Source organism: Molossus molossus, unplaced genomic scaffold (assembly GCF_014108415.1).
Source record: "Molossus molossus isolate mMolMol1 unplaced genomic scaffold, mMolMol1.p scaffold_m16_p_13, whole genome shotgun sequence".
NCBI classification, from domain to species: domain Eukaryota; kingdom Metazoa; phylum Chordata; class Mammalia; order Chiroptera; family Molossidae; genus Molossus; species Molossus molossus.
The window spans coordinates 47800926-47828356 of record NW_023425348.1 but is presented as its reverse complement, the minus strand read 5'-3'; the positions used below and the strand labels follow the sequence as shown (position 1 = coordinate 47828356).

The following is a 27431-nucleotide window of genomic DNA, read 5'->3' as shown; positions in this document are numbered from 1 at the left end:
GATAGACAAAACTGTAGCCCAAAATAAGTACAGGGGAATAATGAAGGGAAAGTGGAGGATCTTCTAAGGGAAACTCTGAGTTCTGAGTGTTAAATTAGAGAATTCTAGTGAAATATTCAATCATTTTACTTCTCTTCCTCTAACTCCAACATATTTTAGGCCACAAAGAAACTTACTTATCTGAAGAAAATTGTGACAGAGAATTTCAGCCTTAAATTTATTTTTGTAGTTCAGTCTTCTTATTTAAAGTTAAAGAGACCTTTTGAGATTCTTTTGCCTCAAGTATGAGACTCAACATTTTAACTGCTGTAAGTGGAATTTTATTCATCTATGTGATGACCAGAAATAGAAAATTTAAAAACCCATCTAGTTCTTTGCTTCATGGGGATAGAGAACTTTCAGCACTGTTCTGCATATTTGTTTGGTCTTCACACTATAGATGATGGGGTTCATCACAGGGGGGATCAGCAGGTAGGTGTTAGCAATCATAGCATGTACATAGGGTGGGGCCCATTTCCCAAATCTGTGGACAAAGGATGGACTGATCAGTGGGATACAGAATACAGCAATAGCCCCAATATGGGAGATACATGTGCCAAAAGCTTTATTCCTTTCTTCTGGGGATGCAATGCTGAGAACAGTCTTAATAATCAAAACATAAGAAAGGATGATAAAGGCTGAGTCCACCCCAACAGTGGTGATCAGGGCAGTCAACCCCACCACACTGTTGATCCTGGTGTCTGTGCAGGAGAGCTTCAGCACATGGGGTGGAAGTAGTAGGAGTGGTGGAGCACATGGCTGCAGCAGTACGACTGTCTTTTAAGAAGTAGCACCATAGGAGCGAGTATTAGTGTGTCTCTGGTGATGATTCCTACTCCAATCTGTGCTATTTTAAGATCAATTAAGACAGAGGCATATCTAAGAGAATTGGAAATGGCCACAAAATGATCAAAGGCCATGGCCAACAGCACCAAGGATTCCATGACAGTGAAGAGTTTAATAAGGAACATCTGCAACACAGAGACATTAAAACTGATCTTCCTGGCCCTGGCCGGTTTGGCTCAGCGGTTGGAGCATCAGCCTGCGGTCCAGAGGGACCCGGGTTCGGTTCCCGCTAAGGGCATGTGCCTCGGTTGCAGTTTGTCCCCGGCCCTGGTTGGCTGTGTGGGTGGCGACCACTCGATGTGTCCCTTTCACATCGATGTTTCTCTCTCTCTCTCTTCCTCTCTTTCCCTCCCGCTCTAAAATGGAAAAATGTCCTCGGGTGAGGATGATAAAAAAAAAAACTGATCTTCCTGGCATTGGACCAGAATATATCCAACACAGTGACTAGGGTAGACATGGACAAGCCGAGGTCAGTGGTGGACAGCATGGAGAAGAAATAATACATGGATTCATAGAGGCTGGGCTGAGTGACAATGGCAAAGAGAATCAGGCTATTTCCTGAGAGGGTGGTTTTATAGAGAAAGCAGAAGGAAATGGAGAGCCAGATGTGGAAGGCTTCCAGCCCAGGAACACCAGTTAGCAGGAAAACAATGGAAGAGGATGTGGTTTTCTAGAAAGTTGATGTGTTGAACTCAAACAGCAAAATCTTAATCTGAGTATCCTACAGTGATAAATTATATTTCTTTATAATGCAGTCAACTTGAAGTTAATTATTTCACCAGGTAAAAATTTATAAAAGATAATATCTATATTATATATAAAGCTCATAAGGAGTGGTTTAAAAAAAAACTAAGACTACATTTAATCAAGGAGCAGAAAATAGGAAATGAACAATTATATGAGGATACAGAATTTGTACACAAACAAATATAACAGTGGCCCATTTAATTTAAATTCACATGTCAGTTCAGGGAGATTGTACCCATTAACTTCCTGACTTCATTTTGTAGGCAGTCAATAAATATTTGTTGGAACACATCTGAAGGTTGTATAAAATTTTAGATGAACAGCAAACATTATATGCAGTGATTCAGTTTAGTCAATAAAGTAAGTTAACCTCCAGTGGCTCAAAAACAAATCTTGTCTTCATCACCTGGGTACTTTCTGTCAGTCAGTTTGATTATATAGACTCATAATAAAGAGCTAACATTTGTTGAGTCCTACTCTCTGTCAGTAGTTGTGATAATATTCTGTATGAACATACATCCTATTTGTAGTATATCATAACTTAAACTGTACCTATTTAACTTTCATACCACATAACAAGTATAAGCAATCAAGACAATTACAAACAGAACTATTCAAGTATGAAGAGTCTCAAAGGTCACTATTATGGATATTTTTATAATATCAATTTGTATTTGGCATCCCAAATCAATTTTTTAGGATTACATATTCTAAACTCTGATGGGTTCAAGCATGAACTGATATATTTATCAGCTGAGTGACCTACAGGTTGTTACTAAACAGTGTGTGCCTGGAATTCTCCATCTCTAAAGTAATAATAAATAAATAAATATATTTATTTATATAAATATATAATATAAATACATTTTATATAAATATATAATATATATTTATATATAAATATATATATATATATCTCCATAGAATTATTGTGAGGATTAATTAGTTAACGTATGTGAAAAACATAGCTATCTTACTGTGATGTAAAAGATCACCAAATATTAGCTATTGTCACTTTAAAAAATTAATGTTAAGGCCAGTCAGTGTGGCTAAGTGGATTGAGCATCGTCCCATGGACTGAGAGTTCAGTTTGATTCCCAGTCAGGGCACATGCCTGGGTTGCAGGCTCATACCCAGTAGGGGGTGTGCAGGAGGAAGCTAATGAATGTTTCTCTCTCACCTCAATGTTTCTCTCCCCCGCTTCTTCTCTCTCTAAAAAAATCAATGAAAACATATTAAAAATAAATACAAGCTCACATGATTAGGTCAGTCTAACCCAGCATAATCTCCCTTTTGATTAACTAGGAGTCAAATAATCAGGGACCTCATTTACATCTGCAAACTTCCTTTGCTATGCAATGTAACATAATCACAGATGTGATACCCCATCACATTCATAGGTCCACGCACACTCAAGGGGTGGGTTTCATACTGGACTAGCATAAAGGGGCAGGAATCTTGAAGGCCCTTTTAGAATTCTACCTGCACAACTGTCTAGTCATCCCATCTCCAAACATATAGATTCAAATCTTACATGACTTTTGATTGACCATCCTTATCCTCCAGCCCCATCACCTCCATTTCATGTAAAACTCTCATTAGTTTTGCAGGGACTACAGCAATATTCTCTTAGTAATTCCCCTGTCCTGAGTTGCAAGTGTTTCTAAATTCTCCATATTGATGCAAGTATAATCTCAAAAATACATCTTCACTTCGGTCCTCATGCAGAACTTTTCATTGCCTTCAGCAAAAAGTTAAAATTCTTTATCTCTTTACTACAGCAGTCAAAGATCTCAATCTCACCAAAACCTGCTACTTATACCTGGCTTTTTCTAGTTGACTACCAAACATAACAGTTTTCTTCACAGCTGTCCTTTGCTTCATTCACCTATTCCCCACTCTTCTTTGAATGAGCCTAAATTCTAAATTTTAAAGATTCATCACTTGCTCCTTTGGTCCATTTATAAAGTCAACATTAATTTATTTACTTCTGAAAGCATTTGTGACATCACCTTCTCTGTGTCAAGTCAGAAGAAATTGGTCCTTCCTCTGGAGTCACGTTTTTGAGGATTTGGGGGTTTTTTTTCTTATTGATTTTAGAGAGATAGAAACATCAATTAGAGAGAACATCAATTAGCCACCTCCTGCATGCCCCCTACTAGGGATTAGACCCACAACCTGGGCATGTGCCTTGACCGGGAATCTTCTTGGTGCATGGGTCAATGCTCAGCCACTGAGCCACACGGGCTGGCAAATCACATTCTTTTTTATTTATACATCTGAAATAGCAGTAGTTCCATTGTGTGATCATAGTTTGTTTTTTTTTTAATATGCCTCTTACACTAACATAAGCTACTGGCAGGTAGATAATTGCTTATCTGTTATTATATTCCCAATACCTTTGCACTGTATTGTGCAGTGTGAGAAGATAATAGATACTTTTGACACAATTTAGATCCAAGTGTTGTAAACTAACCAGGGACTCTGGAAATATTTTAGAATCTCAACACATTCCAGCTTTGACCATTTAATTTGTATCATGTAGCCTGAAATTGCACCATTACACATGTGACAATTGGAAGAATCTCACTGAACTCTCATTCTCACAAAATGAGGTGTGTGTGTGTGTGTGTGTGTGTGTGTGTGTGTGTGTTGGGTTTCTTTAATGGAAGATTCTGTCTTAGTATGTTAGGGTAAACTTTTACGTGCTGCCCTTCCTTATTTATATTTATTCTCTCCTGTTATGAAGATAATATTCCAGACATAGGTACACAATCAAAATGAAAAATATTAAATATCCCTCTATTTAATTTTTATTGTTGCTGTTGTTAAGACTTTATTTTTTAGTTCAGTTTGAAGTTCACAGCAAAATTGAAAGAAAGATACAAGAAATTCCCAAATACACTCTGACTCATCTATCACTTTCCGCATTGGCACCAACAGATAGTACATTTGTTGCAACTCGTTATCACCCAAAGTCCATAGGTCACCAGAGAGTTCCTTTTCCTTAAATTCTATGATTTTTAAACCACCCTTGAATTTTCTTGCACTGAGCCAATATAAATAGCTATTTTTGGAAAGATATATTTATTTAAATGTCTCTTTCCTCCCTCTGAGAATTCTTTTCTATAACCAGACCACCAGTAACATAAAAATAGACAGCTCCCAGTACAGTTTCATATCCATTGCTATCACAACAACATGCATTGGATCTCATTGCTTCTTTTTTAAGGTGGAAGAACTAAGGCCAAGATTAGAAAACTGAGTCTCAGAGGAATCGTGCTCACATTCACCCAACAAGCCAAAGGCAGGTCAGGAGCTGAATTTTCTTCTGTCTGACTCCAAATGCCATATTTATAACTAATCCCTACTTTAAAAGAACTTAATTTTTTTTTAAATTGTGAAATAAATGAACACATGCTCATGACTGCACTCTATATTTGTAATAACTCTTTTAAACATTGTAGGAATTACTTTTAAATTGGCATAATAAGTGCATCTGTTGAATATATATTAGTGAGTTTGCCAATTTCTGAACTGTTGGTTTTATAGACTATCTGAAGGTTATGCAGTCCCTGATGTATTCAGAAAAGATTTCAATGCACTAAACACTGACTTCATGCAAAGAAGAATTCATGAGTCTGGAAGGGGAGGTCATATAATCCTATCCCATGCTCTTTGAAAAGTCATCCCAGGAAGCAGCAGCTATATTTACTTCTTTATTTATTTACTTACTTATTTATTTTTTAATAAATTTCATGTACAACACTGTGTAAGTTTAAGCTGTACAGCGCACGTCACTTTGATACATTTATATATTGTAATATGATTCTGATGTACCAATATTTACTACATTAATAATTATATTATAATATTATTGTCCATATTCATTACACTGTGTATTAGATCTCTATGACTTTTTTACTACTCATTAAAAGTTTGTTCCCTTAAATGCCATTACTCTTATCCATCTCCTATCGCCATTTTACACTGTTTTTTACAAGTTTACTTTTTTTAGATTTCACATATAAGTGGTGTCATACAGTCTTGTCTTTCTCTCTTTGATTTATCTTACTTAGCATAATGTATTAAAGATCCACTCATGTTGTAACAAATGGGGAAATATACTCCTTTTTCATGGGTGAACAATATTCCATTGTGCATATGTGCCACAACTTTTTATCCATTTATCCATTGATGGGTATTTGGGTTATCGCCATATCTTGGTTATTGTGAATAATGCTGCAATGAACATAGGAGTGCACATACCTCTTTCAAATCCTGTTTGCATTTTCTCTGAGTATATACCTAGAAATAGAATTGCTGGATTATGGAGTATATCTATTTTTAATTGTTTGATGAATCTCATTGTTTTCTACAGTGGTTAAACCAATTTACACTCCCACTAGCAATATATAATGGTTCCCTTTTCACCACATCCTTGCCAGAACCTGTTGTTTTTGGAGCAGAGAGTCTTTTAAAGTGTGTGTGTATGTGTATGTGTTTGTGTGTGTGTGTGTGTGTGTGTGTGTGTGTGTGTGTGAAAGAGAGAGAGAGAGAGAGAGAGAGTCTCAACCTCACAACCTTAAAGAATAAAAGAGGTCCTTCTGTCCTAAGGTCAGGGAAACAGTCCCTGACCAATCTTGCCCTCTTAAACCATCTCCGGAGAGTTTCTCTTTTGCCAGGAGAATTCATAGGCAGTTCTCAGGAAGATGGAGCTATCAGATTCGAGAAAGATTGCCTTTATAAAAAGCTCAGAAGCTGCCTGGTGAGAGACTTTTACCCAGCAGAAACACCAATTCCTAGGAGAGAATTCTACATGGCTTTGTTCTGCTAACCTTTGTGCTTCAAATAACAGAATATGAAGGGCAATTTCTTTTCAGTCTCGCTCACTCTTACTTCCCTAAAGGATAGTCCTAGAGATGAATTTTGATTCCACTTTTCAAACAGCAATTTGACCCTGAACAGCTGCAAGTCAAAGCTGTAATAGGGTGAAAGTAAGGGACAAATGATGATAATTAATTACCCATGTGCCTGTTCACAGTAATTTGCCAGTATCGTAGCAATCATAAGACAAACAAACCAGGTAGGAAAGGGTTTCTCAATATTTCTTTTATGATCATGAAAATGTTCTAAAACTTTTTATGATGATAGTTGTACAAGTCTGTGAATTTAATAAAAACCAACAAATTTTGCATGTTCAATGGATGAATCGTGTTGAATGTGAATTGTAGCACAATAATGATATTGTCACATTAAAAACAAAGATGAATTCAAGATTATAAGGGAAGTGGAGAGAGCACACATGTCCAAACTACTCTCATCCTAGAATAGGAAGAATATGGGTTTGGAATAAAGATTAAATCAATAGTATCACTGGATAAGAGTATAATTAGTGATCTGTAAATCTGGAAAATTCATGGAAGATAGAACACATGATGAAATAACATTGACAGGTGAAATTGCAGCCCAAATTTTATGCAGGAGCCTACAGAAGGGGAAGGAAAGCTATTTTAAGGGTCATCCCAAATCCTGTGTGTTAAATTGGAGGATTCCATTCAAAAATCTGTGGAATCTAATGAAAATAATATGTGCAATCTAATCTAATGAACAAAATAAACTGATAAACAAAAAGAAACAGAGGCATGGACACATGGAACAGACTGACAGCTGTCGGGGGTGGGAGTTGGATGAAAGAAAGAAGGTGAAGGTATTAGCCAAAAAACATATATGCATAACCCATAGACACAGATAGCAATGCAGTGATGGCCAGAGGGAAAGGGGAGTGGTGGAAGTGGAAGTGGTCAAGGAGGGTGGAAATGGGATGGGTAAGAGACTTGGCTTCGGGTGATGGGTGCAGGATGCAGTATGCAGATGTTTTGTTGAGTTGTACACTTGAAATCTGTATGGTTTCAAGAACTGTGTCACCCCAGTAAAGTCAATTTAAAAAATAAAAACAACTGAAATAAATAAATAAATAATAAAATATCTGGCTATTTTCCTTCTATCCCTTTAACCTCAACTTGGCCTTCTTGATGCCATTATTTTAGGCCACAGAGAAATTTACTTAAAGATGAAAAAATGAATGTGAATCATTCTGCCACCAAGGCAGATCTGTACTCTAACAGGAGGAACAGAGAACCTTTATGCCCAGGTGGAAAGCTAATTGCCTTCTTCCTCCCCGTGCAGGTAATCTCATCCCTTCCTCACAGCATAGATGGCAGCCAGACTATAATACATGGAAACAATAACCACAAAAATCTGAACAGAAAATGTTAATTATGTAAAAGACCATACTATATTTCATTGGGCCATAAACTGACAGGAAAAGCCACATGTGTGTGAGCATGCACACACACACACACACACACACACACACTTTAACATATTAAGTAATATATATTAAGTCCAGAAAATTTACTGAAGTTTCCCCACGTCAGAGCTATACATGTAGTGTATCTTAGAGTACCCTTTTTCACGGCCCAGAAAGGTAAATGTTGGGGGAGGACCAGGGGAGCAAAGCTGCTGACAATTTCTTCATGTGTTTAGGTTTGGCCAGACCAAAGCCTTGTTTCTTAACTGCCCATAGTATGCAGACCTATGAGTACATAGTTTTCCTCTTCATTCAGAAAGAGCATATCCAGATAAGCCATTCCTTTAACAGGTTATATGGAGAAATGTCTGACAACCCTCCTAGTATTCAAGGAAAGCTGTGTTAGCTGGACCACACAATTATGTGTGGGAAGAGATGCAGAGAGACACACAGACAGTGCAAATGCCTCCAGAATCCAGAGCAGCCTATAAGCACTGTGCATCCTTCCCATGGTTGGAAATGGAAGACACAATATTTTCTTGTACTGTGGAAGAGATGCCCTAGCTTGCACAGAATATTGAACCACAAAAAGTTTTACTTATGTGGCAGGCCCCTGCATCTTCGTAGGGTTGCCAACCACCTTCTGAAATGCATGGGCTACTTGCTACTTCTTGTCCATCCCACCTGATTAGCACAGTTTCATCATTTCATCAATATAGTGGACAAGTGTGATGATCTGTGTCCTACTGCTCCAGGTCTCGTCAGACTGTGTCATGACAAAGGTGTGCAGAGACAACATTGCCCTGCATTTTCTATGATAATGAATGCATACTATTGTACATTCTGAGTGAATGCAAACTATATTTATTCCTCCTTTCTTTTTTTTCTTTTTTCTTACAGATGAATTATCTATCTTGTCTTGCTGTCTTACCTCAACTCTTGACTCTGACTCTCATATTCTTCCTAATATTAAACCCAAAAAATTACTTTCTATTACTCACACATCTGTGCTAAAACGTCTATTTGGAGTTCCCCATGCCACCATGTTAAACAGGCAAAGAAGGACTTACAAAGCTGATTGCAAAAAGCAAAGAGAAATTGTATTGCTGCTGTACCATGGTGCCAGTGAGGACCATAGATAGAGCCCAGAGATTTTACGTGCGCACTTCTTATGTTCCATAGTTTGTAGTAAAGGCAGGTGAAATACTACAGTAACCCAATAAGGGCAAGACCAGTGAGGACCCAGTACTTACAGGAATAAAATTTGGGTTAACCTAGCAGTTAGAATGATGGCTAAAGAAAAGATGATAGTGGCATGATAGTGGGAGAAGAAAATGATAAATGTAAGCTGTGGTCTCAGGACAAGCCATAAAAGTGAGGATGGCACCATCTTTCTGTATGTTAATGCATATATAGTAATCAATTATGCTTTCTCTTTCCCTGCTACTTTGTATGAGGAGTGATGGTAGTGCTTAATATGATAATTTGTCACAGATAATGAAGATCCATGTCTTGAGCAGATTGGGAACATAGTTTTTCACTTGAAGATAGTGAGAACCATGCTTAATAGGCTTTTACATCTGTACTTTTTAGGGAAAGAAAGAACGTGTTTTTATTTATGTAAATAATTGCTGACTCTTGTTATGTTAAATCATGAAAGTATTATATACATTTGATAATTAGCAGAAAGAATGGACTATGATGACTTTGGATATGTCTCTCAAATTTATTTCTTTTTTTTTTTTTTTTTACTCTACTGTGTTCAATATTTCAAAAGAGCTGACCCTTGTGGGCTGTATTTCTCAGTCTTCCATATCAGCTGGATTCAAGCTGGGTTCAGATTTGGGGTACACAAGAAGAGGTTAGATTTATTTATATAGAATTGATCTCCTCCCACCACAAACACATTCTGGGGTCTCTGCATAGGACACACAGCCACTTATTTTTAGCTTTTACATTTGGCAAAACATTTGGGTATGACTCTCACTTTCAAACCAGACTATCTACTTCCAGAGGCCTAGAAAGGCAAACTCTTTATTTTTCCAGTATTATTGAGCTATAATTGACATATATCATTGTATAATTTTAAAGTGTACAGCATAAAGATTTGACTTACATATATTGTGGAATTATTACCACAATAAGTTTAGTTAAATCCACTATCTCATGTAAATAGAGAAAAAGGAGAAGAATCTGTTGGTTTGTTTTCTAGTGATGAGAACTCTTAGGATTTATCTCTTAGCTTCCATGTGCACCATATAACGGTATTAACTGTAGTCATCATGCTGCACATCACATTCCCAGTACTACTGATCTTATGACCTTTGGATTCTGTAAGTTAAGCACCAAGTAAACAGTGAATGCATTCGTTTAACTTTATGTTTTTAATATAAACAAAAGTCAAAAGAAGAATTCTAGAGAGGAACCAAAGCCTCCCTCTTCCCTGTTCAGAATTCTGCTGTGTGTTCTATTTGTACCAGAAAAAAAAAAAAACATTCACTAGGTTGTGTGCTCAGCTTTCTACAGACCAGCCAACCAAAAGGTCAGAAGACCACTCCACATATCTTTCTGGTCTCATATCTATCTGTTAAGGTATGAAGGAAAATTCTACATAGCTCCTCCATACCTAGAAATCACCTTGGTGGGGCTTGCCCTGGGGTCTTTTATATGGCTGAAGCAAGGTTCGTGGTATTGATACCTGGAGTCAAATGATCAGAAAAGGCATTTGCTTTATACCTCAGGTGACAAAAGAATCTATTAGCACCTTTTTCATGCATCTTATGCTCAAAAGTTCTCACAGGTGAAGTTCTAGTAGAGGTACTATTGCCAACAGGATCAAGGAATCATTATCTTTGCTCACTTAAGATAGGTAGACAGGTAGGTAGACAGTGGCCTACCACACATGCCACGAATAGAAACAAACCCCGCAAGCTAGTTATGTGCCCTGACTGGAATTGAACCTGCCACCTTCTGGTGTACAGAACAATGCTCCAATCAACTGAACCACACTGGCCAAAGCTAACATACCCACTTTAACTTTCCTGGAGGAGAGGATTCAAATACAGCATCATAAATCCAGATTAAACTCTGTCTGCATGTGGGACTTCAAAGAAAGTTTTTATTACTAGATGATATTTGCCAAATCCATAAACAGACTTGTTAAGCATTAAGCATGACCTTAGTACTTCTGAAGAAACTATACATATTGGAGTTGAATTAAGAATGCTTATTTTACATAGAATGCTTGAGCTTTAAATCTTTCCTGAAGAGCTAGGGAGAATTAAGAATATTTTACCAAAATTTTAGGTTATTAACATAGCAGTAAAACATATATTGATGATGATACTAGCTATTATATTAAAGGTTAGGGAGGTCATGGGCAAAGAGGAAAAAGCAAGAATAATTTCATAATCATGAGCAACGCCAGTTATATTTGCAAGATTCAGATGATAAAACTCAGTAATTTTTATTCACATGTATCTCTTACAAAAATAATTCCATATTTGAAACTGAACCTGAGTAATTGGTGTCTGGGTCATTGAAACTCTTTCATCTTAATGAAAAAAATGTTAATATTATTATGGTTATATGAGGAAAACAGTGATAAAGAATTTTCAGTTTATACTTTAAACTGAAGTGATCTTTTTGGATGCTTTTAGCCCAAGCATGTGTCTCAATATTTTAACCTCTCTGCACGGCATTTTATTCATCTATACAATGACCAAGACTAGAAAAATAAAATTTCTGGTCCAAAATTTAATCTATTTGAAATCCAAAGACATTTCAAGTATTTGAAACTAGAACCAATTACTTTTTTGCTGCACTAGGATAGAAAATTTTCAGCACAGCCTTGCGTATTTGTTTGGTCTTCACACTGTAGATGATGGGGTTCATCACAGGGGGGATCAGCAGGTAGGTGTTAGCAATCATAGTATGTACATAAGGGGGGGCCCATTTCCCAAATCTGTGGACAAAGGATAGACTGATCAGTGGGATATAGAATACAGCAACAGCCCCAATATGGGAGATACATGTGCCAAAAGTTTTCTTCCTTTCTTCTGGGGATGCAATGCTGAGAACAGTCTTAATAATCAAAACATAAGAAAGGAGGATAAAGGCTGAGTCCACCCCAGCAGTGGTGATCAGGGCAGTCAACCCCACCACACTGTTGATCCTGGTGTCTGTGCAGGAGAGCTTCATCACGTCGGGGTGGAAGCAGTAGGAGTGGTGGAGCACATGGCTGCGGCAGTAGGACAGTCTTTTAAGAAGCAGCACCATAGGAGTGAGTGTCAGTGTGCCTCTGGTGATGATTGCTACTCCAATCTGTGCTATTTTAAGATCAGTTAAGACAGAGGCATACCTGAGAGGATTGGAAATGGCCACAAAACGATCAAAGGCCATGGCCAACAGCACCGAGGATTCCATGACAGTGAAAAGTTGAATGAAAAACATCTGCAACAAGCAGGCATTAAAGCTGATCTTTCTGGCATTGAACCAGAATATACCCAATACAGTGACGAGGGTGGATATGGACAAGCCAAGGTCAGTGGTGGACAGCATGGAGAGGAAATAATACATGGGTTCGTGGAGGCTGGGCTGAGTGACAATGGCAAAGAGAATCAGGCTGTTTCCTGAGAGGGCGGTTATATAGAGAAAGCAGAAGGGAATGGAGATCCAGACGTGGAAGGCTTCCAGCCCAGGAACACCGGTGAGCAGGAAAACGATGGAAGAGGACGTGGTGTTCTGGAAAGTTGACATGTTAAACTGAAACTTCAGAATCTTAAGTTGAGTGTCCTTCAATTAAAAAAAAAAAAAAAAAAAAAAAAAAAAAGGCCTTCTTTATTCTGAATTTAACATGAAAATAATTATTTCATCTGATGAACATTTATGAAATTTATTATCTGTATTATTTAAAGAGTTTATATAGAATGGCTAAATAAGACCTCCTTGAAGGAACAGAAAATAGGAAATGAACAATTATATGATAATACAAAATTTGGACACAAACTAATGGATCAATGATTCATCTATTTAAGTTCAAATGTCTTTTACTGTAAACATTTGTGTCCCCTCCCCCATTTATTGATAGTAATTTTGTCCTTCTTGTAAGATAATACTTCAAACCCACTGTTAAAGAATGCTGTCAGTTCTATGGGGGCAACTATGAGTTATCTCTCTCCTTGATTACAGAGTCAGTGATATGGTGACAGGGTCAGGCAAATCTAGATTCAAATGTTGGATCTGTCACCAACTAGCTGAGGTTCATCAGATTTCAATTCTGTTGAAATTAGTACCTCATTTGTAAAGCATCTAGTATACTGACTATTATATTTAATAGTAGGAAGCATTTAATAATGGTGAGAGTGAGAATGAGGATGAGGATGATGGGTGGAGTCAGTACAACAGCTGGCCTTAGGGAATGGTTTTGAAATGTAACTCAACCCAAAACTCACATCTAATCCATTGCACAGGCACTAACAACCTGCTCCAAGAAGCAAAACATATGCCCCATGGATCAACTAAACCCCATCAGTTAGAAGAGATGTGCCCAGAAATACAGATTGTTGGAAAGAGCTCTTTGCAATTAACAAGTCTTTTATTCTTACAGGGATCCAGTGTGTGTAGTCTGATTTTTCCCCTGAATGTAGTAGTTGTACTTACAAAGCATGGAGATGTGGTCTTTCTTGCCCTGTTTTCCAGGAAAGGGCCTGAGGAGCTGGGAGGTGTTTTACTCAGCAACAGATGGCATATATAAGGAGCCGTGGCTCAGGCTGCATGAAATCTCTTAATCAGAAAACTCCTAGTGGATGTTTTTGTGGCCCCAGAGCACAAAGTTTCCCAAGGGTCCATTCTCCCTCATAACTTCCTTCTCTTCTGTCTCATTACACTTACTTTGCAGGGGCTAAAGTTATAGTTCTTTGATCATATGTCCTGATAAGGTCTTGTTAAAAGTAAATTTGTGAGTGTAAAATTTGAAACAAGAACACCTACTCTGTGCAGGAGCTATTTCCTGATCCCCACCCTTCCCCCATATCCAGCTGATAAATGTATCCTCCCATATCATTTGGATGGATTTGGTACTTTTTTAAGAAACATTTTTGCTTCGGCCATGAAATAGATAAACAAAAGCTTCATTAATTCTTTCACAAACACTTTGAGAATCTACCATATTCCAGGGTTTTTCACTGGTGATACAGAGACTAGGACAAAGTCATTTCCCTTTAAATGCCCAAAACCCAGTAGAGAAATAAACATAAAACTGGGTGATTATATCAGGGCATATTTATGATGAGAGCACAGAAGAGCATGTATTCATCCTGCAGGAAGTTCAACCCAGGTTCGTCAGGAGAGAAGGGTGCACAGAACCTAGAAAAAACAGTGGTGACTAATAACATATTCAGTAGGCCTGGAACCCTGGGTTCAAGTGGTGGAGCAAATGACAACGCCAAACAGGGGCAGGATCCACCTCATGGAAGTCCTGGGATTCTGAAGCATTTAAATCTAAATAACATAATAAAAATAGCTGAGCTAAGAATTCAATCGTTCTCCTTTCTTAGAAGAACAGATGTCTAAAGCTCCTTTTGAAGCAACTGAGGAAGCTGGGCACCTTATTCGAGGCTCCATAACATATTGCAGTTCCCTACTCGGTGTTAATGGAGACCTGAATGGTAAGAATATCAAAATTTTTCTCTAAGCTATCATATATCTATTATTCAGAACTCTCAGTTTAGGAAATATTCTCAAACAGAATTTCAATGTTCTAAAAAGATCTTAGCAGACCTACTCGTCCAAATTCTGTATCAGAGTAACCATATTTATTATCAGTATTGAATGGGAGTTGTTTCAAAGGTCTATAAAAAAATTTATGAAAATGTATAGACTTCTGACAGCTGGTTTTTCTTTTCTTTTCTTTTTTTTTTTCATCCTCACCCAAGGACACTTCTCCATTTTTTGTTCAGATAGAGAGGGAGGGAGAGAGAGAGAAAAAAACATCAACGTGAAAGGGACACATCGAGTAGCCCCCACTCGCACAACCAACCAGGGCCGGGGACAAACTGCAACCAAGGAACACGCCCCTAGCAGGAACTGAAGCCTGGTGTCTCTGGACCACAGACCTATGCTCTAACCACTGAGCCAAACCGGCCAGGGCTGGTTTTTCTTTTTTGCAATGCAAGTGCCTGTCTTACGTTTTGATTGCCAAGACATCCATTTAAAAACTGGCTATTTTAAGGGGGGAAATAATTGCCAACCACAAGATTAGATAAAGAACCAAGTTGCCCAGCTAAAGAGACCTAAAGGACTCTTTTTAATTAGGAAAGTACCTTTTCTATTCATTTTTATTCTTTTTTTTTTTTTTATCCTTACTCAAGGAAATTTTTCCATTTTTTGTTCAGATAGAGCGGGAGGGAGAGAGAGGAAGAGAGAGAGAGAGAGAAACATCGATGTGAAGGGACACATCGAGTGGCTGCCACCCGCTCGACCAACCAGGGCCGGGGACAAACTGCAACCGAGGTACATGCCCTTAGCGGGAACCGAACCCGGGTCTCTCTGGACCGCAGGCCGACGCTCCAACCGCTGAGCCAAACCGGCCAGGGCCATTTTTATTCTTTTTTATTGTACTTAATAAATAATCTATTCTTGAGAAATAATCATTACCAATTAAATGTAAGAATTATTGAAACCTAGATTTTCCTACTGATCTAAATTGTATCAGATATCTCTTGAATAGCTATATACTGAAGAGGTGGTGAGACTCTGGACCCCAAAGCATGACATCATTCATCCAGGCTTGCAGACCTATTTTATTTTTTATATTTTTTTAATTTATTTATTTATTTTTGTTACAGATGTTTCTCCTTTTCCCCCCATTGAGTCCCCCCTTCCCCTCCCTCCCCACCCTGTCCCCAGCTTTGTTGTGCATGACCTTTGTTCATGCATACATGCATATAAGTTCTGTGGTTTATCTCTCTTGCAGACCTATTTTAACCATGGTCCTATTCTGTGCTCATCAAAGTATTTGTGGAAGCACCAGAAGTACCCAATGCACAGTCCCTGCTCTCAAAGAATGTTCTGCATAAGTAGTTAGTTGCTAGTCCATCAGAATAGAGTAAAAGCATATATAAACACACTCTGTCAAGGTATGGTTGTAACTCACACTGGTGGATGATAAAATATGAGTTAGAGAAGACTTTGTGAAGATATGGTACTCTAAATATTTCCTAAATTAGCTTAGGAAGAAATATTTTAAGCACAGCCTTGCGAATTTGCTTGGTCTTTACACTGTAGATTATGGGATTCATCACAGGAGGGATAAGCAGATAAACATTGGCAATGAGAGTGTGCACAAGGGGAGGGGCATGCTTCCCAAATCTATGCACCAGTGACAAGCTGATCATGGGGATGTAGAAAATGGCAACAGCACTGATATGTGAGACACATGTTCCAAAGGCCTTTTTCCGCTCCTCTGGGGAGGCAATGCTGAGCACAGAATGGATTATCAGAACATAGGAGAGGAGAATTAAGACGGAGTCTAAGCCAGCAGTAGAGATGACAATGGCCAAGCCAAATGCACTATTGATCTTGGTGTCGGTGCACGAAAGCTTCATCACATCTGGGTGGAAACAATATGAATGGTGTAGAACATGACTATGGCAGAAGGACAGGTTTTTAAGGAGCAGGAGTAAAGGCACTAGAGCTGCTGTTCCCCTAATCACTATTACAAAGCCCACTTTGATGATCCTTGAATTGGTTAAGATTGTGGTGTATCTCAGTGGGTTACAGATGGCAATGAAGCGGTCAAAGGCCATCGCCAGGAGTACTGAGGACTCCATGAATGTGAAACTGTGGATAAAGAACATTTGGCCAATGCAGGCATTGAAGCTGATTTCTTGAGCATTAAACCAGAAAATACCCAGCATGGTGACCAGTGTGGAAAGGCACAGCCCTAGGTCCGTGAAGGATAACATGGAGAGGAAATAGTACATGGGTTCATGAAGACCCGACTCAGTGATGATGACAAACAAGGTCATGCCATTCCCAGAGATGGCAATGGCATACAGACAACAGAATGGGATTGAGATCCAGGCATGGTAAGTTTCAAAACCAGGAATGCCAGTAAGAAAGAAAACTGCAGGATGGAAGATGCTCTGATTGAAGGATGGCATGATGAGTGAAGAAAGTAGATTCCCCTATGGAAAGAAAAGCACATTCTGTAAAAATAGGGGAGAAAATATTTTTTACTCTCCTCTACATATTATATAATTTAGGATCACTGGTGAACCTTTTCCTGTGCTTCGGTGGAAGTGCAGACCAAGTTATTCTTTTCTTAGATTTGGAGTTAATCTTGGGTGAGACAGATCACTAAACTGTGTGAGGACACATGAGTTTTAGCAAGACTCCCACACGTTTTATATAAGCTTCTGCATATTTTCATTTGTGTATAAAATAGGAGATTAGATAGATAATGTTAATATATTTTCCAGTTTTATGAGTCTATGTTCATGGAGAGATAGGATATTTCTGGGCAACCATACAACAACACAAAAGGCGATTCATCCTGCTTTTCTTTACTTCTCAGTTTCCAAGACAAAAACCCTTAAGGGGACATTAAGATTTATAAGTCCTTGTGTACCCAATGAAAATAAGATAATAAAGATAATATTAAGATTTAGAAAATTCAACCAGAAAAAATACTTCTGATTGAACAAAGACAGCTATTGATAAAAATAAAATACTAGGGGAAAAAAAAAAACAATTAAAATTGTGCAATTATACCCAGTTAGTGATAGATATAAAAATGTTTATACAGCCTTGGCCATTTGGCTCAGCGGTTGGAGTGTCGGCCAGTGGACCAAAGAGTCATGGGGTTGATTCCTGTCAAGGGCATGTACCTCGGTTGCAGTTCATCCCTAGCCCTGGTGGGGTCATGAGGGAGGCAAACAGTGGATGTGCCTCTATCATATCGATGTTTCTCTCTGTCTCTCTTTCCCTCCTTCCCACTCTACCTGATAAGTAGAAAAATATCCTCGGATGAGGAATAAAAGAAAAGAGAGAGAGAGAAAAATGTTTATACAGGTAATTGCTGTGAACCTGATATTATTCAAGAAAAATTATCCCTGAAGACAGATAGCCTAAAAGTTAGTTCAACAAGAACAATAAAACTCATTGGAAGCTCTCAGATATCTATTGGAGAAGATATTTCAAATGTTTCTCAGTGTTTCATTTTTTCCAAAGGGCATTGAAATATATTGGGGCAGGGAGTTCCCTAAGAAACCATCACTGATGCTGGATTCATCTCTATTTAGATGAAATGTGATGATTGAAAACCATCTCCTCTGTTTGAGGATATGAGCATGTATTCACCCAGATCCATAAATCTATAGGGTCAAAGAGGTTTCTCTATATTGATTCTTTACTTACTTTTCTGATACCCTATTTTTATCTACAGAGAGAATACTTGGTTTTTTAAGCCTGTGTTCCTCCTTAAAACATTGATGCATGTTTTCTCTCAACAAATACAATATGTATATACCCAAAATGTGGCAGTGGGTTCAATGGACAGAATTAGAATTTGACCTGGTACTCCAAGAAGGTTCATACATGACTCTGAGAAAGAAAATATATGCATGTAAATTAATCTGGTGAGTCTCATTCTAATCCTCAATGAACAAGAAGTTGCTTCAAATTTAATGAAAATGATTGGTTATAGGAAATGTGATCAAAAAGGTATTTCTCTAGGTATGTGAAGAAAGAAGAGAAAAATGTTTAATATAGAAAGCCTCTTGAGCCCAGCCAGTGTGGCTCAGTGGTTGAGTGTCAACCCATGCACCAAGAGATCATTTGTTCAATTCCCAGTCAGGACACATGCCCAAGTTGTAGGCCAAATCCCCAGTGGGGAGCATGCAGGGTGCGGCCAATTGATGTTCTCTTTCATCGATGTTTCTATCTCTCTCCCCCTCTCCCTTCCTCTCTCTCTAAAATCAATAAAGAAAAAAAAATTTTAAGCAAAGCCTTTTGAGGACTCACTAAAAATTTAATGGTTGGAAAGCTTGACCTGAGATAATGCAAAACAAAAATATAATCCAGGGGTTTGGAGTGAGCACTTGGATGCCAGTTAGAAGACAAGCCTCACTTTTTCACCTATGACATATACTCGAGAACTTCTGTGATGCTCTCCTGATAATGTCTTGAGAACTGTCCAACTGGTGTCTGGATTGGATTTACGGGACTGGTGAAAATATCTTGGAGTAATAAAATCTAAGATAAAGAAGGTCTTAGAAAACAGCCCTGGAAAATAACAGTATTTAAGGAAAAGACAAAAGAAGTATCTACTATTAAGACTGCAGAGGCATAGCCACTAAGGTAAAATTGACCCCCAGAAACATGCAAGGATCTTATCAGTTTTTCCCAGACGTGTGACCTCAGAGCCAGGAAAAATGTCTGACACAATAGCATCTAAGAGTATCTGTTGAATAAATGAATGAATTGCCTCTAGTCATAGTTGTAGACCCCAGACACTTAATATCAGGCACATATTGTGATTCCTGATATATGTCCACCTCAAATTAGATGGAATGGTCATATAACCATATTGGAATAAATTAAAAGAGGGGATGAAAAAGTAACAGTATTCTTATTAATTGGGTATTTATCCTTGATACCAGGAATTTGCTCAAATTTATACATGGTGATAAAAACAGAGTTTTTTTAGATGAAGTGTTAAAGACCTTTCATGTATATCTTGTTTATTTTAAAGATGAGGGCTCTCAAGTTAAGGGTCTTTTTATTATAGCAACTGAATTAAGAGACCTCAGTGGATTATCTAAGTATCCAAGCTAGCCTTCTCTTTAAAAGCAATGGTAATAATGTATTAAATACTCCCTACATGCCCAACAATTTTATTTATTATATCTCTTTCTCTGGATCATTCTTTCCACAACTCTGCATAATTCTCATGGAATCTTTTTTCAGTTCAGCTTATACAATCAAAAGAAAATAGTAGAACTATTCCAATGCAGGGAATTCTATTAGTAAAGCTTGTGAGCAGGAATAGCTTTCGTTTTTTGTTTTTAATTTTATCATTCTAAAACCACCCTGGTTTTTGCAGTAAAACTAATAAGCAAATATTAAATAAGTGTTCTTGGAAAGATATATTTAAATGTTTTTTTCTCTCCCAAGGAGAATTCTTCCAGGGCTATGACTTAAATATCCTACCCATCACTATCACAGAAAGATGCATTGGGTATTATTAGCTACTTTTTACAGATGAGAAAACTGAGATTAGAAAACCAAGGCTCGGAGGAGTCATGTTAGAAGAATTCTTCTCTCCGACTTCAAACCTCATGCTTTGCCACTCCTTACTTAAAAAGAAATTCAACTTTTTAAAAACCGTCAATTGACTTCATGACTGCAGTTTATATTTTAATGACTATTTTGAACAATACAGAAGTTGTTTTTAAATTGATGTCATGCCCAGCCGGTGTGACTCAGTGGTTAAGCGTCGACCCATGCACTAAGAGGTCACCGGTTCGATTCCCGGTCAGGGCACATGCCCAGGTTGTGGGCCAGATCCCCAGTGAGGGGCATGCAGGGTGCATTTCTATCTCTCTCCCCCTCTCCCTTCCTCTCCCTCTAAAATCAATAAAGAAAAAAAAATTTTAATAAAAATAAATTGATGTCATATATGAATATATATAATATGTAAATGTGTTGCATACATACTACTAAGGTTACTAATTTCCTCAAAACTGTTGGTTTTATAAAGTACCTGAAGATTTTACAGTCTCTGATGTATTCAGAAAAGACCTTGATGAACTTAAATACTGACCTCATGCAAAGAAGAATTCTTGGGTCTATAGAGGGAATTCACTTGATTCTGGCCCCTGCTCTTTGAAGAGTCATCTCAGACAGAAGCAGGGAGTCTTTACAGCCAGAAAGAAAGTTGTAAAGCTGGGGAAACAGTCTCTCATCAGTCTTGCCTCCTTAAACCATCTCCAAAGAGATTCTCTTTTGCCAGGAGAACCCGCAGGGAGTTCTCAGGAAAGGAAAGCTATCAGATTTGAGAAAGAAAGCCTTTATAAAGAACCCAGAAGCTGTCAGATGAGAGATACCCAACAGAAACACAAATTCCTAGGAGAGAACTCTACACAGCAGTGTCCTGCTAATCCTTTGTGCCCCAAACAGTTTAGTTTCACTCTCATTTCCCCAAAGGAGAGTCCTGAGATAAACTGATTCCAGTTCTCATTCAAGAGCCATCTGACCTCTGAGCAGCTATAAATCAAAGTGCAAAGCATAGTGCAAAAGTGCTCTGAATTTCCCATCAGTTTGTTCCCTACTCATTTGCCAGTAGCACAGCAATGGAAAGACATAGAACCCATACAGCAGAGCTGCTGAGTGACTACATTCACTGAGGCTATGAGATACTATATGGTTCAGAGCCCAAGACCTTTCCTGGGCATTGTGAATATCTTGGGTGTTGTTACTAACTTGTGCACAGATGTAGGAAATGCTCAACTAAAAGGAAGTTATAAGCATATAAAAATATGCTCCACATTGTATGTCATTAGGGAAATGCAAATTAAAACAACAATGAGATATCACTTATATACCTATTAGAATGGCCAAAATCCAGAACACCGACAATACCAAATGCTGGTGAGGATATGGAACAACAGGAACTCTCATTCATTGCTGGTGGGATTGTGAAATGGTACAGCCACTTTGGAATGCAGTTTGGTGGTTTCTTACAAATGAGTTGAAAACTTATATCTATACAAAAATTGCACATGGATGTCTACAGCAGCTTTGTTCATAATTGCCAAAAACTTGAAAGCAACTGATATATCTTTTAGTAGGTTAATGGATGAACTATCATACATCCTGACAATGAAATATTTCCTGTGTTAAAAAGAAATTAGCTACCATTTTTAGTTGTATTGTTGATACTATAAAAAAAATAAATTAGATACCAACCATGAAAAGACATAAAAGCAACCTAAATGCATGTTGCTAAGTGAAAGAAACCAGTAAGAAAAGGCAAAATACCATATAATTCCAACTGTATGACATTCTGGAAAGGCAAAGCTACAGAGACAGTAGAAAGATCAGTGGTTGCAAGGGTCTGGGGGGAGGTAGGAATTAAGAGAGGAAGCACTGAGGTTATTAAGGCAATGGAAACTGTGTGATACTAGAATGATCAATGTATGTCATCATACATTTGTCCATACCCATGTAATGCACAAGACAAGAGTGAACCCTGTTGTAAACTGTGGGCTTTGAGTGATGATAATTCATCAATGTAGGTTCATCATTTGTAACAAATAAACCTCTCTGGCTAGGGATGTTGACAATAGGGGAGGCTATGCATGTGTGGGGCAGGCAATATATGATCAATCTGTGTACCTTCCACTCAATTTTCTGTGACCCTAAAAATATCTCTAAAGAATTAAGTCTATTTTTTTAAAAGGGAGAAGTGACTAAAAAAGACTGCAAAATTTTCCAAGTCTCTTGTGTGTCCCTTGCAAGCACTAGGCTGCTCTGATAATTGGCCTAACACTGAAACCAGAACATTTATCTCTGTGGTAGAGATGTTATGCATGTTTGACAGATAGTTTCTGCTAAAACTATGGAAACTCATAAATAGCTTTTAGCCTTTGTCTATTAATACAGCCTTTGGCAGTTAGTGGTGAACTGAGAGGGTTGCTCAGTTTTAAGAATAACCAATCAAACATACTTCTTAGCATAAGAAGCTGTGCCAAGATTTACATTGCCTTGCAAAGGTCTGCTGGTTAGAAAGGGGCCGGGGGGCGGAGGCGGGGGTAACTATTTCCACTAACATTGCCAAAGAGCAGAGACCTTAACTGTCCTGTTTGGTTTTTTTCTCCTGTTACAAGATTCTAGACACATTCCTTTCCAGAAATTTATCAAGAACCTGATCAAATATGCTATCATCTTTAGGTAGTTTCTGGATGAATAGAAACATAGTCTTCCCCCCAGAAAGCACTTCAGTGTTTGGGGGGGATATTTGTGCAGCCTGAGATAAATTTGCCATGAAATGTATGAGACTCCATGGGGAAACTGAACAAGTCAAATGGAAGCTTCCAAGACACAAAAGCATAAGGAGATGTCCAGGTTTGGTACAGAGATGAAAATGTGAAGATCTTGATGATCCAATCTGATTCCAATCCAAATAGTGCTGGTCCGTGAGCAAGGCTGCCAGAGATGTTAGCAGAACCTCAGTCTCCTTTCCAGAGAAAACCCAAGGAATTTAAAAAATTCACCACTCCAGACCTAATAATCAGTGGATACATACACAAAAGGCATGATGAGCAATGTTCATTTTGTCTGCTAGAGTGTCTTTTCTAGTTGGCCTGCCCCAGGCATGAATATCTTGAATACCTACCCTGCATTTACCTACCCAACTAACATAGCATTGGTTAAACTCAAAGTATTTGGAACCAGACAACCAGGGTCCAAAGCTCTGTTTCTTCACTAAACATATGAATTTATGCTAAATATGCAACCACTCTACCTCCATTTCTTCATTTTTACATGGGGGAAATAATTATATCTAATTTATAGATTTGTTTTCTATAATAAATAAAATGAGCCAATATTAATCCATGGAAAATCTTAGCATAATACACTTTGTACATATTCAAAACATGTCATTAAGCATTATTATTTATGGTTCTTAATTGTCCTACTATTAGGTTTTTCATTAATATAGTAATTTTCGTAAATTATCATTTAGTGCCTAGTATGTGTCAGATACTATGCTCTGGACATGGGAGGAAAAGTAGTCTCTACCCTCAAGGAGTTCACACTTCTGATAGAAAACGCAACTATTAGAATAAAACAAATCTGATCAGGACATCGCCCTGTTTCTAATCCTTTGGCTTCCAGTCCCCGAGGAACCTGACCTTGCAGCCCCTCTGAACCTGAGAGCAGTCCTTTCCCTTTCTCTGCTTCAACACTGTTGAACTCAATTCTAGTTCCCTGAACATGGCGTGCTTTGCTCACCTCTGAGTCTTGTCTCAATCGGTGTTTATTGAGTCCTCAATTCTGCCTCAAATGAAACTCAAAAGAAAGTCTATTGACATAAATTTGCATTTGTATTATAATTAAAATCATTTTTCTAAGTTTTCTGATTTCAAAATTGAAGACAAATTAACTAAGCTGAATAATTTTTATTTTGCTTTGATTTGTTTTGCGTTTGTTTGCAGTTGCCCTGCTGTGTGGTTTCCTAATATGGTGCTCAGTCTGCCTATGGGATAAAACACCCCACTGCCCTCCCCCCTAGTTCCCCTGGAAATAGTTACCTCACCACCTTTTTCCATATAGCAGATCTTTGCAAGGCTATAATTCTTGGCACGGCTTTTTATGCCAAGAAGGATGCTTAATTAGTTTTTTTTTTTTTTTTTTTTCAGATTTCTTTTAGCAATTATATTTGATTAGCCTCCCTTGACCACACAGGGTTAGGTTGTCCCAACACGTATATGATCTACATGAGTTCTTCTCAAATATGATTGTCACATGAGTCCCTTAGGTATCTTGCAAAAATGTACAGCATGATTCAATACATCTAATATTCTGCATTTCTAATAAGCTTTCAGGTGATACCAATACTATTGGTCCTTCAGCAGCAAAGATCTCTATTAATTCCCATTTTAAAGTAACTATAACACAGTATTGTAATTTCTCATATACTTAACTATATCCTTCACTGAACTTTGTAATATCTGGGGTTATGTCTATTATATTCAATGGTGCACCCTTAGATCTTGTTTATTAACAGATATATAGTGTGTATACAATAGTTTTGTAATAATGAATGAAGAATGTTTGTGGAAGCATATACAAGACATGATAAGAGCAGAGAGGGATGGGATAAATAGGAATAATAAGTAGGAATAGCCAGAATTTGAATGAGAGAGATAAGAAAGAGCTGCATTTCCTTATTCACTGAAATCGAATGGTTGGTGTTGTCCAAATCAACAGAGTAGGAGAACTGCTAATAATTTGACATGGCTGGAGCCAGGAAAAGTGAAAAGTTAGACTTTTATCAGACCATGGAGGGTCAGTAGAAGTTGTAGGGCCCTGATTATTTTTCTGTAAATAGTGGCCTAAATAGAACAACCATTGATGCAGCAACCATATTTTGTTTTTATTATTGTTTGCTTGTCTTAGATTTATTTCTACTGGTTGAATACATTAACCCTAGATTACTAGACATGCCTCAGGGTACACGCTCCTATTTCAGACTTTCTGTTTCTTTCAGAACCTGCACTATGATTTGCCTTGTAAGACTCCCAGCCCTGAATTCTGCTTTTCCATTTCCTGATTCAGTGTGACCATCCATGTCAGCCATTACAGGCATGAACTTTAAAGGATGTTGTATGACATCCTATGACTGAATATAAATACTTTATTTCTGTGTCACTGAGAATTTTTGTTACCTGTAGTCTTGGCTACTGTGAATAATGCTGCAATCAATGTTCCTCTCTATAAAACATGGCCTGAATCTCTGATATTTTGCTTTGGATGAATTCCTAGAAATAGAATATTATGGGCATGTTGAGACAATAATACACTGGAAAATTCACTTCCAGAAAGCTCATACAAATATGGTAAAACAGTGTTTAGTCCACCATAACACAGAAACACAACATTGTGTATTATGTTTTAAAACGTATTTGCTGATTTGATAGGCAAGAATATTTCACTGTTTAGGGCGGTAAAATGTTGACATTTAATAAATTATATTTATTGCAAGTCTCTGTGGTATAGTTTTCTTGTTTCTAATTCTGCTCTTTCTGTTTGGATTAACAAGTTTGGAAAACATTAATATGAAGGGGAATGACATCACAGACTGTGGTGTATATACTCGGCTGAATGGTATTGATATTGACAACTGCATGTTCCTGTTGCTGTGTGATTTTATTGAGGGACATTTTGCTCAGACTTTTAAAAGGTGGAGTTGAATTACCAGCAACTCTTCTGCTAGGCTAGGTGAGCACAGGGCAGTGAGAAGAGCTGTATTTTGAAAGCATGTGTAGCAGTGTGTGTCCATGCTTTGCCAGTATGCACGCCAGCTCCATGTGCTTGCACCAACCCTAACCCTAACCCTAACCCTCACTCTAACCCTAACCCAAGTTCTGGCACAGAATGTACATGATACTCCTGTAGTAACTATTGTTCTGAGAAAAAAGTCACATTCTTTTAGCCAAAGTAAAAATAAATGTAATCATATCCAAGTCATTTCTGAGACTAATGGGAAATCAGTCACTGCCCTAGAATGTACCCAGCCAGGTAGAGAAAGTGTTTCCAAAGGTCTCAAGGAGTTCAATGTAAACAGACACAACAGAACAAAACTTCATATGCTAAATATGAGCATACACCATGACAGTGAGTTAACATCCTGTCTGTCAATAGTGTGCATGTGTGCTGTAGGGTTTAGAATGACTTGAGCTGGAACTAGGGCTAGAAAAATGGTGTGTGAAGATTCTCTAAGGAATACGTTTTTCAAATAGCCCAAGCTTTGAATGCTAGTTGTGCCACTTATTAACTAAGAGACCTAAGTAATTATTTAAACTCTTTAATCCTTGGTAACAGCATAAAGCAAAGTAATAATGGATTCTTCTACCAAATTTATTATCTTCCAGTTGTGTAGGTCAGATGCCTGAATGAGTCTCACTGAACTAAAACTAAGGCATGGGCAGGGCTACATTCCTTTCCACAGGGTCTGGGAGAGAATCAAAACCCTCATGTTTTCTCCCTAGAGTGTGCCCACATTCCTTGGTTCATAGTCTCCATCTGTCATCTTCAAAACCAACAATAGTGGATCAAATTCTTCTCATGCTGCTGTCTTTCTAGTTCTCTACTTTGAAGGACTTGTGTGCTTAGATTAAACCCAGACAATCCAGGATGATCTCCCTATCTCAAGGCCTTCGTCTTTAATCATATCTGAAACTTCCTTCTACAATGTAAAGGCAACACATTCACAGGGTCCTGGCATTAGGACATGGACATCTGCACACGTCATTATTTTGCCTACTATAAACATTTGACATACATCCTGGACATAGAATGCATAATAAAATATTGTCTTGTTATTATTGTTTTGTTACATTATAAAGAATAAAATGTTTTAGGCCAAAACATTTGCCATGGTGAAACAGACTGGGTGATGGGGAGAAGAATGAAAGAACAGAGAAATTAGGAAACTGCTGAAATTATCTAAGTGGGAGATACGTGTTACTTACATAGGGGAAGCATTTTTTAAAGTGATGAAGAGTGATTAAATTCTGGTTATATTTTCAAAGGTGTTGGCCAGATTTTCAGGTTTGTATACAGAGCGCAGAGACAGAAATCGAGGATGACTCCAATACTTATATGCTCAAGAGTGGCCCAGAAACAGTGGGAATATCTGAGTAGCTAATGGGGCCATAATCTGTGGGGACTATTTACTGAAGACTGAAGAGGGCAA

The 27431-nt window shown here is 37.9% G+C and overlaps 3 protein-coding genes across 3 annotated transcripts; all 3 read right to left on the bottom strand.

Annotated features, from left to right (window-relative positions):
* Positions 1-366: 366 nt before the first annotated feature.
* Positions 367-9063, bottom strand: LOC118628554 (olfactory receptor 51F2-like). Its single transcript, XM_036259536.1, is given in 4 exon segments — positions 367-767; positions 770-1047; positions 1308-1555; positions 9016-9063. Coding segments are annotated over 4 exon segments (975 nt in total).
* A 2689-nt stretch (positions 9064-11752) lies between these two features.
* Positions 11753-12703, bottom strand: LOC118628553 (olfactory receptor 51F2-like). The gene has a single exon (XM_036259535.1). The coding sequence runs from the start codon at positions 12701-12703 to the stop codon at positions 11753-11755; it is 951 nt and encodes a 316-aa protein (XP_036115428.1).
* A 3461-nt stretch (positions 12704-16164) lies between these two features.
* On the bottom strand, positions 16165-17109 carry LOC118628337 (olfactory receptor 51F2-like). Its single transcript, XM_036259219.1, has one exon. It carries the CDS (start codon positions 17107-17109, stop codon positions 16165-16167), a length of 945 nt encoding a protein of 314 aa, XP_036115112.1.
* Between the last annotated feature and the right edge of the window lie 10322 nt (positions 17110-27431).

Excerpts from the sequence above, each read along its gene's own strand:
- LOC118628553 (XM_036259535.1), bottom strand. The coding sequence starts at position 12,703 with ATGTCAACTTTCCAGAACACCACGTCCTCTTCCATCGTTTTCCTGCTC.
- LOC118628337 (XM_036259219.1), bottom strand. The coding sequence starts at position 17,109 with ATGCCATCCTTCAATCAGAGCATCTTCCATCCTGCAGTTTTCTTTCTT.